Below are 14985 nucleotides of genomic sequence, written 5' to 3'. Positions count from 1 at the left end.
ATTTATTTATTAAATAATTACAATCAATGAAAAGTTTGTTTTTGCTCTCCTGTAAAATTCTGGAAATGTAGCTTACGTCCTTTGCACTCCAGAGATTGCTATTATATGCTCTGCTACACTAAACGGAACAGAGCCTTAACCACTTTGAACCTGGTGTCCCCATTCTGGATGCCATTGTAGGCAATAATTGTGCACTACATGCAGCATATCACCATTTTTTTAGATGGCCAATTCCTCATGCCAGATGAAAGGAATTATGTGTCAACTTCTGCCCAGTATAATATACTGTAGGGCTGACTAATTATCATCTTTTACTTTATACTACTGCCATCTAGTGCTGAAATTTTGATCACACTCTTCAAAAAGTAAGTGTAGTAAAATGAGAGGTGTTATAATAATTGCCTCCGCCAGGCCGAAGGCATGGTGGAGAGTATGTTTTCGTTTGATTTTCGTTGGTTCCACCAAGCTAACATTGGTCAAGCTTCACGTGACACGTGACAATATGTTGAAAGGGTGTGCTTTGATTGCCTAGCGAGACGCATGACGAAATACATACCTATAAATAGGTGAGCCACTTCGAAACATTGCGGTGCATGTTTCGAAGTGACATCAGTGCCATCAGCCAAGCTAACATTTAGTAGGAGATAGCAGAAAAAGTTCCAATCTTGGAATAAATTCCTTACCAAAAATCCTGCTGCTGGCGGAGACTTGTGCTCGGGAACAGTCAGGAACAGCACTTTCCAGTACAAACTGAGATTACAGCTGAGATCACAGCTGAGATCACACAATGAAACTAACTCTCATTACGCAAACTGAAGAAGCAGGAAATTATCGTCTGAAACCTCATGAAGAAGCAAAGGCGCAATGCCGACAGCAGAAAGCCAAAGCTAAGAAACAGAGACAAAGACCACTTGAATCCCTAAATGACAAAAAACAAAGACGAGCCACAAATGCTGACAACATGACACAGCAAAGATTGCTACATTCTCTGGAAGAAAAAGTACAAGAGTCTGTAAAGAACATCGAAAGGAAAAGAAGGCACTGGTCACAGTATTCAATAGATGAAAATCAACGAGCAGATTTACACCAATAAGAAGAGATGCTACAGATCACCTAAAGAACAAGAAGACGTTCAAGCTGATGAAGCTGGTGCCGCATTCTTAAAGAAGATGTCAGAAAGTGGACCCAATTATGTCTGTTTCTCCTGTGAACGAATGCTCTACAGAGAAACAGTGGTAAAGTTAAAACCTGCAAAGTACACAGCAACAATAGATACTGTAAGTCTCCTGGACAAAGACCCAACTGCAATCAAGCAAAACAACACTTGGATCTGTCACACATGTGACATGTCATCGCTCCATTAAAATGGGGAAACTCCCTCCACAGGCTTGGGCTAACAACTTATTACTGGATGCCATACCCCGAGAACTGCAGGATTTGCACCCGTTAGAGGAAAGGTTGGTAAGTCAACGTATTGCCTTCATGAAACTTGTTGGCTTGCCAACAAGTTGCCAACAAGTTCAAGGCAATCCACGGTAATGCAGTCAATGTGCCATCTGACGTACACACTATCGTCAAAGTTCCAAGCTTGGAATAAATTCCAATATTTGCTGGCGGAGACTTGTGCTCCGAGGAGCACATTTTCTATAATAATTTCCTGCGCCACACCACCACACTTGGTGGGCCACTATGCTGCAGCCATGTGTCACTTCCATTCAACAAAGAACACAGAAGCATGGCCTATTTATTCATGTAAAATGAATTGTTGGGAAGTGAAACAATGGCGTGGTGGCCAGTCTGATGTCAGTTATCGATTATGTGAGTACTGTGATGTCACATTCATCTCCATATTTGGGCAAAGTGTCAGCCCACTTAGTCATTGACCTCCACTGTAAAATAAAAGTTCTATAATGTATAATGTGGGAAATGTGGAGGGAGTTACTTCCCCAGCCTACTGGCAGCATGCCCAAACAATTTTGTCCAGTTTCTGGTAAGATTTCCCATGCTGTTCTACATAGGTTTTATGTTTTTGACTTTGTATTTTGCCATATTTTTGTCTCCGCCAGGCCGAAGGCATGGTGGAGAGTATGTTTTCACTTTGTCCGTCCGTGTGTGTCCGTGCACATGGTCTGTGAACACCTAACATTGGTCAAGCTTCACGTGACATCACAATATGTAATATAAATAGGTAAGACAGAACTAATCAGGAACAGTTTTACCACCTCGCCTGGCGGAGACCTGTGCTCCGAGGAGCACATTTTCTAGTTAACTATGATTTTGCCACAGCGGAAAATAATAATGTAAAAAAGGAAATAACAGTTCAACCAGCATCTTGGAAGCAAGAAGAATCACTAGTCAACAGGATTGACAGCATGTACTCTAGGCGGCTTAATGGAAAGGGTACTGCTATCGTAAAACATGAAACAGTATATTTATGCAAACCACAAACCCTTTAAGTACTTGGAGAAAAACGAATCATCCCGCATCTCAGGACTAGTGTTTTAAAGGAGATATCCAGTCATTTTAGGTGTTTGCTCTGATGTGTCGCTAATCACTTACCAACATACCAGGGGCAGTTGACTTTTTTCATAGAAGCCCCTGTTGTCTATTGTGGAGACCCCTTCCACTGGTATAATGGAGTCATGTGTATAAACGAATCTCGCCTATTTTAGCAGCTCCAAAGTTCGTTTTTTCCACTTATCCTCATTATGCAGTGTCCTGACAATCAAACATGCACTGAATATCCCTTATGAGCTGCCGTTCATGCAGAACGACATGGAGCTGGTTGCTTGTTTCTCTCACAGAATCTGGCAACACCGAGGACTAGCTTCCACGGCTTCTATGAAAAAACGGGCTTCTATGAAGAAAGTCAACTGCCCCTGGTATGTTGGTGAGTGATTAGCAACACATCAAAGCAAACACCTAAAATGACTGGATCTCTCCTTTAACCCGCTGGAATAAGAGGACCACTTTGATCATGTGATGGCTCTTGGCTTGCAGGGCCTCCTGAACGTGTAACTGTGGTTTCCTTGTAACCATAGCCGTCTCTGACTGTCCGACGTTCCACTACAGTGCCATCACATTTCACCACCTTGGTAACAGTGACAGACTGGATTGGAAGAAGGAACGAACCGGATCCAAATGCCCTCCCAAAGACACCTCAGAAACAGGAACTCTGTCTTCCCTTTTCTCAGCATCTGGATCGCTCTGCGGGGTCTGACGATGGAATACCTGGGCAAGGGACCTGGGCAAGCGTGGGGCCCCAAAGGGAGAGGTGCCATAATTTTTTGGCTCTGTTGATGGGGGTCCTCGTTGGACATGATCTGGAGATTTTAACATAAAATCTCTCACAGAATTCCCACTGGATTCTCCCTGAGTCTCACCAGGTCAATCCTCTCTAGGAGGTGGTATAATACCAGGCCCAAAGTATGAAGGCCAAGCCTGTCCATTGGCAGGCTTGGACAGCCTGTCCAGGGAGTTGGATATTTCCTCCAAGTCCCTGGAAACTTGATCCAGCACCCTGGAAACTTGTTCCAGCCTGATACGTTCCCTTCTGTGACCGTCTAGAACCTCAAAATCTTTCATTTATACAAATATATATGAACCGTGTGTGTATGTAAACACAAAAACATCAACAAAAGGTGTCAACACCGCTATATATAGTAGTCAGAATCTCTGACATCATATTGATGTCATCAGTCTTGCCCAAATATGGATTGGATTGACCTGTAGTTATTCACCAGTGTGACAATCACCTCATCTTCAGGAGGAATACATTCCTCCTCCTCCAGGTTCTCCAACAAGCAGGGAGGCACAACAACAGGGAAAGGCTTCATACCATGATCGTCATTCAAGCTAACATGTTCCTTAACAAGGTCTGGGTCAAAGAGCATTCGTAACTCAGCTGTCTCCTCCTCGCCTCTGTTCCATATAGATGTGGACTGACCTCCACCAATCAGAAGACAGATTATCAAGATGATAAGAGTTAACTTCTTGATCGACAAGAGTATCATTGTCAATATCCTGAAAGAGTTGTGAGCCAAAGAGTTAATCTGGGTATTGTATATTAAAAGTACTTTAAGGAAGGTTTGTGCAGCAATACCGAGAGATAGAGAAAATCGATAATATTATCGGCTATATATTTTACTGTACATTCAACAGTTACGTCACAATGGGAGCACTACGTCACAGTCTTATCATAGACCAATAGCAATACTTCTAATCTCTGTTGCTTTTAAGTATTTTTTCGGTCAATGAAAATGGCAAAAAAGATGAACCGTTGTGTCTGTGGAAGGCGGGCGGCCGATTATGCCCAAATATGCACATGCCTAAGGTCATACATCACTGTTATGCTACACTTTCTGAAATGAGCCTTACGTCACATTATGCCCATATATGGAGATCCCTGAGGTCAGCGCAAACCGGCCTGACATTTGGCTTTACATGTACAGTAGGAGTTGGAATTAAACATTTCAAAACCTCTGACAGCTTTATTTTTGACAGCCGAGAGAGAGAGAGAGATCTGTACCTCTTAAGCAAACTGTTTACTTTCCAATATACCTTTTTTAAGGACATGTAGCTCAGGAGGAGAAAAAAAAGAAATCATGTCTCGGCAAAAGTCCTTTATTCAGCTAGAAATAAGAAAAGACACAAAAAGATCACGTTAACGCCAACTGACCTTCCAATGTAACTAAATCTTTAGTACAAGTCTCGTTAGTAACAGTCCATGCTCTGTAACAGACCAAATGTTCTACAAGCGCAAGCGGATCCATTTATTTTCCCATCGATGGACGCATCAGCTTCCTCAGTAGTGCTTTGTTTAGGATACAACTCCATGTTTTCTGCCTGTCTGTATGAAGGCATCAACGCAGTGGTCAATGTCCTCGTCAGTGTGGGCTGCTGAAATCTGAACACGGATTCTGGCCTTGCCTTTTGGTACCACGGGAAACGAAAACCCAATCACATATACACCTGAGAAGAGGACAAAACAAGCTATAAAACTACTATTGACATTATAAGATCATGTACAGTATCAGTTTATATGGCCCATTTCCAATACATTAATTTCCATCTGGTGCTCGATATTATTGAAATATGTCACTGTGGTCAAGGTTGGAAATCAGTAATGTTTCAAACAAAAAGTGAGTTGCTATTCTGTGCTTATTTTTTTGTGACCCAAGACTTTAAGTCTCCCTCTACTGGTCGACACAGATCAGTGCATTTGTAACTTGAATCCATGAAAACTGGCAGAGCCAGAACATCATCCACTGCTAAAACACTTATTGCATGTTTAGCAGATTGTAGAGCAGATTAATGTTACATCCGCCACTGTCAGGGTCAAACAAATAAAACAAACCCAATGTCCATTAGTTTGTAGTTCACAAATACACCCAGCCCACAGGGCCAAATATTCATAACTGTCTCACCCAGCTTCAGCATGTCGTCAGCCATGAGAGAAGCCAGCTTCGCCTCCCCGAGCATCACAGGAGAGATGGGGTGAGCTGTGCCTGAGATGGTGAACCCAGCCTCAGTCATCCGGTTCCTAAACCTAAGAGAGGAGAGGAGGAAATATACAACATTTTGTAATGGATACATGTACTGTATCATGTGGTAGGTATGCTTGTATGTAATAATGTGAAAAATTGGAATGAGGGTTAAGCAACCTTGAGATGCATGAGAAAACAATTTATTACAAACAGTTATAACAAGAGGAAGGGTGTGGGTGTTCTTGACTCTTTGACATGGTTGAGTAAGATAAGAAACAGAGTGATTCCTCCCACATGCTTACAAGAACTCTGGCCTAGCACACATGGATTATGAAATTCCCTTAAACAGGAAGCGAGCTCAATATTGGGAAAGAGACATAAATGGACTCCAAAGGCTGTACAGTTTCTCCTCTTAACCTTCCTTTTAATTCCAACTTATCAATATGTATTCTGTGCAAAAACAAACTCAAGTGAGGCTTATCTGTTTTTGTTAGTGGGCCTGTGTAAACTACTGCACAATAATGCTGTTAGGGAGAAACTCCATATCTGCCTTTTCAAGATAAACATCTTAAAAAGGGCAAGAATGCATTTTTGAGAACATAGAATGCATTTTGAAAGGGCCTAATGGGCACCTGAGTATTTGACCTTTAATTTGATACAAATGAAGATCAACAAAACCAAAGTTTGGTTTCCACCCACGGCAGTGATAAAGTGTGAGCGAGCGTCCTCCTACTTTCACCAAGACATAAAGTTTTGCCCTCCACTCCCCCACCCTGTAAAACCTACCTCATGGTTTTGGCCGTCATGCTCTGGGCGATCTCACTGGACGCGAGCAGCAGCTCCACGGCCTTGGTGGCACAACCCACCACAGGAGGGGGGAGGGAGTTGGAAAACAGGTATGGCCGAGAGCGCTGTCTCAGGAGGTCAATCAGCGGTTTGGGGCCTACCGTGTAGCCGCCTGACAGAATGCAGAAGACCGTTATGTTCACATGAAATGGAACTACGAGACATTAATGACATTTTATAAAATGCCCAATACCTGGCGGATAATCTTCGGTTTGGTTAACTCAAGAGCTACGTGGCTGACTAGCTGCAGTAGCTACCAAGTGAGTAGCAAGTGAGTGTGAGAAGCATGGGTGACATGGATGTCACAGTTATTGTTGGGGTTATACTGAAAAGAGAATTATAAATAATAGGTTTGTTTACTGGAGAGGCTCTTCCGGTGCAAAAACTGAAAATGTATTTACATAGTGGGAAACGTTTTGGTCAAGAGTATTGCAATCAATATTACAAACTGTAATAATGGTGACACTGTTTCTAATTGACCTCAAGTGCTTCTTTCTGTATTATGTACTGCATTGTATTTCAATATCATACAACATATTCGCCACTACAGATTTGTAATAAGCTAATATCAGCTGATAGTGTTCCAAAATATATCCATCTGCCTCTTGCCACTTAGTCAAAGCATTGTTATAGTGATGCTCCTTGGACGCCATGTGCAGAAAAAGGAACAGATTGTGTTATGAAAGTATGGTAATTTATTTCAAGCGAAAAAAGAGGCACATACCAGCTGCTCCTCCCAGCGCTTTTCCCAGAGTGGAGTTTACAATTTGAACTCTGTCCATCACTCCCAGGAGCTCATCTGTTCCTCTGAAAACAACATTTAACACCACTGTTACCGTGTATCTCCTTACATTAGCTTCTGGTGATTACAGTAAGATCTAACCAGAGCTATAGTTATGATGTATCATATCATAAACTGTAAAGATTGTTGTGTGTGGCATATTATATGACATTGAATCTAATCCAGGGTGCTATTAAGTGGTTTAACTACTCAATTTCAGTTCCATGCGCCTTGCCTGTTCTAGGCAATAATTTACCATATTCCTAAGGAAACTATTTTGTTCTAATGTCACATAACCAATGGCCAACACACTGTGTACTATACACCATTACCTTAGTATATATTTTTCTATAATAATCCTGTTTTCCTCCTAAGTAACAAAATGAGGTCCCTGCAACAACATTGTCAAGATACATTTCTTTATAGTCACTAAACAATACAGTGACTCCAATTCTGACCCCGTAGCATCACTATGTGAAATTGTTGTGAAATAAGACTCAACTAAAATCACTTACCTGCCCCGGGACCCCAGGAAGCCGGTGGCATGGCATTCATCGATGAAGACCATGGCTCCGTACTGCTCAGCCAGGTCACAGATGCCCTGTAAAGGAGCAACATCTCCGTCCATGGAGAACACGCCATCTGTCACCACCAGGCGCATACGAGACGACTGCGGAACAAAATAGAAATCAACGATGTTCAAACTCATTAAAAGGTCAGATCAGTAAACATGTGTTGCCCACCACCAAAAATCAAAGAATATCAGCGTAAAGTAACTTTTTTGTATTTATTCCCTAGGTGATTGACTCAGACTATCTCTCCTGTCCACATCCAGAGTATACCTCCTTGTGCCTTTCATAAATACAGTAACTCAAAGGAATAATATACTGGATTTAGCATTACGTAATAGATAAAATTGAATTACAATTTAGCAATTGGAGGAACATTAGCAAACAGTCATCACAAAGTAAACAGATTAGACCTTAAATTAACAAATTGTAACAAACTGTAAGAAAAGCATTGCATGTTTAAGAGAAAGACTTAAGTGAATTAAGTGGAACAAGTGAATTCAGGCCCTGTGGGAGAGGTAGGATTAGGCCACCAGCCTTCAAACTATAGTGATTTGGATAATGAATACGAAAATCTTTCGGAAACCGCTAAGATAATTCAAAATGAGTTTGTTCCAAGAAGGCATTTTAGATCCCAAAAATAAAAACCCAAAATGGATGAAAGGTGAGGAGAATTTGAGGCAGCAATAATTGAATTTAAACAGAGATTAAAAAATAAAATTACAAATCTAGAACCATTAGACCACGTATTTTGAGTACGTACAAAAACGCTACATAAATCTGAGATATTATTATGATGATGATGAAGTGGGTGCACTAAACAAAATTCTGTTGTATTCTAAATACAATGACAATAAACATCTTACCTTATCTCTAGGTGAGATAGCAAAGCCTTTGTATTTTCTGAAGGTATTTGTTTGACAACAGGTGATGCAGTATTAATATTATATCGCCGGTGTCCAGGACGAACCAGCTAACTCCATTTTCATCTTTTTTTTTTTTTCATAAATCAACGCTATTGAACACCCTTTAGGTCTGTGTAAAAAATCAAAACATTTGAACCAATGAAAAGTATTAAAAAGCACCTCTGACGAAAACTCCCAACTCCATTGGATCCTCAAACTGTCCGTCAAAAACAAACAACTCCCCCCTCTCCTCTACAGCGCTGCCTTTTCACAGCATGAGCAGAGCGCGATGCGCAGTGAACGAGGACCACGTAAACAAACTCCCCGTAGTCTGTTAAAACTATGCAGTGTACCTGTTTATCAAACTTAGCACTGACGCTAATGTTATGAAAACAAGTAATTATATTTCTAAAATCTATGAAGTGTTTAATGAGGAGAGCAATGTGACAAGAAGAAAGGCGTTCATAGCATTTCTGTCTGGTAGTTCTACTACCTCTTTGCAGAAGTTATTGTAATATTTAAAGTCCTGTTTATTATTGTAGGCCTATATAATAAGTGTCATGAAGCATCAGGGCATTAATTCACACATTGTTGTGATGCATTGTGAGCTTGGAGATCCATTGTTAGCTTTTGGGAATTTGTACCCTTTTGAAATCTCTCCCTCAGCAGCAAGTGGAGCTATTGTTGTTTGGACACCTAACTCCACTTCAGCTTGATTTCTGCTCGTCTGAAACAACTAACTCCTCTTGCGGTAAAGTGTTGATTTACCCGCGATTTGGGTAAAGTGTTGATAATATAATGACACATGCAAGTATCTGACAATATATAAAGTCACTCTACCAACTTTGACGAGGCAGTATTGCTTTGTTTTAAAAATATAAGGTTTTCTTAATTTCCTGAAAAACGTATATTTTGTTTTTTCGTTTCCTGAACAATGAGCGTTTTGGAGTTAGCAGGTTCGCGCTGGACAGCAGAGATATGATAGATTTAGCTTTACATAAATAGGTACATCTGGTTAGAGGTAAAACAATAAGGTAATTTCAATGAAATGAAATGAAACTCCAAAAATCTCCAAAATTAAAACACCACTGCTATACCACACAAAAGATCACAATCAATTCCATGATTAGATCATGTTTCTGCATACCGTAGCAGTGGATTTGTTTTGTTTCGTTACCTGGGACTCTTTTAGTTTGGTCTCCAGATCACTGAGGTCCATGTGTTTGTAGCGGAACCTCTTGGCACGACAAAGTCGGATCCCATCGATAATGGAGGCGTGGTTCAACTCATCAGACAGAACCGCATCATCTGGGCCTAACATAACCTGCAAGTACAGTGACCAAGGCTCAAGCATTTCTAATGAATGAGATGCAAAACACTTCTAGCAAGTTCTATTTGAAATAAAGTAACCCATTAAAACCGGGAAAGCATCTGTGTCATTTTAGATTAGAAAGCATTATTTTATACTTTGGCTATTCAAAAATAACAGATACACAAGCTCATAGTGCGTCACTTCGTGGCCACGCTACAAGCTTGTAGATCTGCTATTTTTGAAAAATCGTGACAATTTGTGCACATCTTTGACTATATTATTTTAAAGCGAACATTTTTAACTTAAATCTTTGCTTCTGGGGGTCCCTGGAACACATTTTGAGATGGGGGTCCACGGCCAACGGTTTGAGCACCACTGATGTAGCAACATACGTTTTTCAGAAAACTTTTAGGATTTAGAAGACATTTGTAGAATCGGCCTCAGGTCTTAATGGGTTAACTAGATCACTGGACCACTGGTATGTCCAACTCACTAGATGAAGTATGTGATTACTAGACATTTTAAACTGTCAAAGCAAGCATACATCTGAATACAGTGATAGATATATGATTATTTATTAAATTGCTGGCCACATGGTGGTGAACAGTCTTCAAGCCGTACCTCAAACAACCCAGCGTTGGCATCAAAACAGCTGGCATACAAGATGCAATCCTCCCTCTCGTGAAACTGTGCCAGCTTCTGCTCCAGGTTTTTGTGTATGTCCTTGACAATCACATGTGGATTATAAATGAGACAGTCAATAAACGCCAGTGTGTGAAACAAAATGTGCTGACTGATCAGTATTCAGGGCATCAAACCTGTGTGCCGCAGATGAACCTGACGGAGCTCAGTCCAGCGCCGTGCGTCTGGAGCGCCTCGATGCCTGCCTGTATCACCTCTGGGTGACTGGAGAGGCCGAGGTAGTTGTTTGCACAGAAATTCAGTATGCCTGTGAGAGAGCGAGAGAGCGAGAGAGAGAGAGAGAGAGAGAGAGCGAGAGAGCGAGAGAGCGACACACACAGACAGTCAGACAGACAGACAGACAGACAGACAGACAGACAGACAGACAGACAGACAGACAGACAGACAGACAGAGAATACTTTTATTACATAGTATAAGACAGTGGTTCTCAAACTTTTTCATGTCAAGGACCCCCAAATGGACACTTATTAGCCCGCGGACCCCCATTTGAAAAGATATGCCAGGGACCCCCATAAGAGAAGATTGTTACGGCTCTAGCAGAGATTCTCAACCATTTTAATTTCAAGGACCCCCAGTTTGACATGCATTAGGCTACGGACCCCCATTTAATGGCATTTCTCTGGGACCCCAATTGAAATAGTAAAATCAATGTTAATTTAACTCTGCAAGTGTACAAATGGATTTGGGTCCATTTGTACACTCTCAGAGTTACAGACCCCTAAGGGTCCATTTGGTTCCTTACTATCCATCATTTAGCTGGGGACCCCCTGGAACTCCCTCAAGGACCCCTGGGGAACCAAGGGTATAAGACACACATGGGCAACATACGGCCTGGAGGCCGGAACTGGCATCTGGAAAGGAGTCTATTAGTAAAGCAACCCGTCATGTCTATCAAATTAATGCAGTTTAAACATAATTCAGCACTATGTGTTGAAATGTTCCACATTTCATTGCAATTGTTCAATGTGTGGCCCTTCACTCACTTAACAAAGTCATATGGCCCTCTGGTAAATACCTCTGAGGTAAGCAGGTCATTGTCAGCATCAGATGTCCTCTGTCTAAATGACAGAGGGCCTGATAGTGTGGGACCTGCTATAACTGTTATTGGACACAGGGAAACATTCATGGGAATCTGCTTACGGCAGGGGTTTTCCACCCAACTCAGACCAAGGACCCCCTAGCTGAGAGAGAGATGAAGCAGGGACCCCCTCTATATTGCATAAAATGGTGCTTCCGACTTTTTTTACTTGGTCTGCCCTTTTCCCCTCTATACCTCTTATAACTTTAGCCAAAAATAGCCAATCTACAAGCTCACAACGCCTCGCAGTGTGAGGCGTTGTGAACAATAAAGGCAGCACGACATAAAAGATGAGGGAAAGGAGACACACAAAAGACAAATTCAACACAAAGTCAGCTGCATGAATGCCCTGCAGCCAAGATACCATTCATAAAAAGAGCACTGTCAGTTTTTCGCAAAGGTTTATGAGCAAACAATAACCGGGATGACAAGGTAGCACGAATTCTGTCTCTACTCTGACTCACTGATATAGGTCCAAATTGTTGCAACCACCAACCTATAGTGGGCATGTATCAGTGGTGGAAAGTATCTAAGTACATTTACTCAAATACTGTACTTAAGTACAATTTTGAGGTCTTTTACTTTACTTGAGTATTTCCAATTTTTTGTACTTTTACTTCTACTCCACTACATCTCAGAGGCAAATATTGTACATTTACTGAGTTTCTTTATAGATTTTGATTATTATTACAAAACATACATCAACCCCATATTCAGCCCTATTTAAACTTTGGCTTTTAGAAAATAGCCGATCTACAACTTCACAAGATCTGCTATTTTCAAAGATTTCTTAATAGATTTTAGACATATGATAACTTGTGAAACAGGACATTCTGCATAACGAGTACTTTTACTTTTAACAGACTTTTATTTGAGTATTTCTACATTGCAATTGATACTTTTACTGAAGTTAAAAAAAATAGTACTTTTTCCACCACTGGCATATATCATTATTCAGGATGATTTTATGTTATGTAAAATATCTTGTGTGGCACACAAGATATTATATCAGCAAGCGAGCCTATGCCTGGGTAAATGAAATAAGGCTGACATATGGTGTATTAGTTGTACACGTACGTCTAACTCTAGTCATAAGAAATGCAAAAAAAAAAATCAATCTGTAGCGGTATTTAGTTTTATATCAATTTATATGTGACACGGTCCAAGTGTCATCTGAGGTAGATGATCAATGACCAATGGTGTAAAGTAACTAAGTAGATGTACTCAAGTACTGTCAGTACTGAGGTATTTTTACTTTTCTACTCAGTATTTACAATTTACAATACTTTTACTTCTACCCCATACATGTCAGAGGAAAGTATTGTACTTCTACTCCACTACAATTATTTGAAAACTTTAGCTACTAGAGTATTTCTACATTGCAGTATATTGATACTTTAATTTAAGTTTAAAAATTGAGTACTTTTCCCACCACTGTTAATGCATCTGTGGCTATGGTCCAAGTGTCACCTGAGGTTAATCAATGACGACATCAACACATGGAATAATACTCACTGCCACGACTACCGTCCACGCTGATATGAGGACCCTGCTGGGACGTGATGATCCTCTCTCCTTTCCACGTCCCCGCGGCGCGGATCCCGTCCAGTTCGTTCTCCAGAACCACCCTGGCCTCGGCCACTGCGGCGTAACCCCGTGCAGAAGACCTTAAAACACACCGGAGGGGGTTACCGAACCCACGGACAGCTGTGCGGAGAGACATGATGGTGAAACTCCTTGTCAAAATATTGTCCTCAGTCACTCACTCACACACACAGCGAGGAAGATTACAACGACCCTATGCCTGACGTCACAGGGCACGGAGTGTTGCCAGGGTTGGAGAGAGAAACAAGCAACCGGGTCTATGAAAGCAAGCTCAAAGGAAGCGACATACATTAGCAACTTTTACTCGTCAGCTATTTGAAAATAGCAGATCTAGCTTTTAGAACTGCTATTGAAAAAAGTGAAAAATGTTGAATATTTTTGAATATCACAATCTGGTATGGGGGTCCTTGGCATAACATATCTTTAGATGGGGGGGGGGGGGGGTCTGTGGACAAATACATATTCATTTCGGGGTCATTTACATGAACATGTTTGAGAACCACTGGGTTTAAGCAACAGTGGGAAACACGCCCAAATAAGCAACTACACTTTAGTTTAGAAATAAGCCCAAACCCGCAAGCCGCAACTACCAATATTTAACAAGCAACTTTGGAGGAAAACAAGCCCAAAGTCGCTTATAATAAGCAGACTTGGCAACGCTGATCCCATAACTGACGTCACAGGATACTATGTAACTTCAGTGGGCGTACCGAGGTCGTCCAATTAAAAGCCAGAGCACCTGTCGCTTCAGTGTGCTGGGGAACCTGTTGCCAAACATGTTTGCTTGCATGTCTATGTCTAAATATTGGTAGACAGGATACTACACACTACACTACAGAGACCACCTTGAACTGCACTTGAAGAGGTCAACACATAATATATATATATATATATATATATATATATATATATATATATATATATATATATATATATATATATATATATATATATATATATATATATATATATATAACCAGTGGTGGAAAGTAACTAAGTACATGTGTAGGCTACTTAAGTACAATTTTGAGGTATTTGTACTTTACTGGAGTATTTCCAATTTTCAGTATTTTTACTCCACTGCAAATATTGCACTTTTACTCCACTACAATTATTTGAACACTTTAGTACATTAACCATTAACCACTTCAGCCCTATTTAAACTCTAAGCTCACAATGATGGGACATGTTGTGAGCTTGTAGATCTGCTATTTTCAAAAGATGTTAATACATTTTGAATTCCAGACTTTTACTTGTAACAGAGTATTTCTTTCTGCCTGGCCCAATCTAGTGGTATCGGCCCAAGGAACCATCACGCCAGAAGGAAATGTTTGGATTGGGATGGTGCAGAGGATCTGGTACTGTGCTCAGGTCCTGGACCTGATGAGACGAAGGAGGAGCCCGGCCAGGAGGCCACCCACAGAGCCTATAGTCCCGCCACGTGCCAGAGCCTCCCCCGAGTTCCGGCAGAGTAGTTTTGGAGAAGCGGACTGATTAGCCCTGTCTTTCCCTATAGGACTGACCGTGGGTAGCTACCTGGGACGTAAGTTGGGGCTTGATCAACCCAGCCTGGGTCACCTGGGCGAGGGTGTATGTTGCGAGACCCGGCCGAAACACCCTATGACCCCAGGCTACAACACCGATGATACGTCCCAGGTGCATCCATGTGATGTATTCTTTATAGCTACATTGCAGTGTTG

At 41.2% G+C, this 14985-nt stretch overlaps 1 protein-coding gene across 1 annotated transcript; it reads right to left on the bottom strand.

Annotated features, from left to right (window-relative positions):
- Nucleotides 1–4607: 4607 nt before the first annotated feature.
- gcat (glycine C-acetyltransferase) lies at nt 4608–13467 on the bottom strand. The gene is made up of 9 exons (XM_084072132.1): nt 13196–13467; nt 10718–10848; nt 10521–10622; nt 9765–9911; nt 7629–7783; nt 7057–7139; nt 6273–6444; nt 5427–5548; nt 4608–4971 (listed from the first exon to the last, which is right to left on the bottom strand). Exons 1-9 carry the CDS (start codon nt 13401–13403, stop codon nt 4820–4822), a joined length of 1272 nt encoding a protein of 423 aa, XP_083928258.1. The 5' UTR covers nt 13404–13467; the 3' UTR covers nt 4608–4819.
- Between the last annotated feature and the right edge of the window lie 1518 nt (nt 13468–14985).

Source organism: Gymnoscopelus microlampas (genome assembly GCF_963454915.1).
Source record: "Gymnoscopelus microlampas genome assembly, chromosome: 11".
In the NCBI taxonomy this organism is placed as follows: domain Eukaryota; kingdom Metazoa; phylum Chordata; class Actinopteri; order Myctophiformes; family Myctophidae; genus Gymnoscopelus; species Gymnoscopelus microlampas.
The sequence above is the reverse complement of the archived record's forward strand: the minus strand, read 5'-3'. Positions and strand labels throughout refer to the sequence as shown.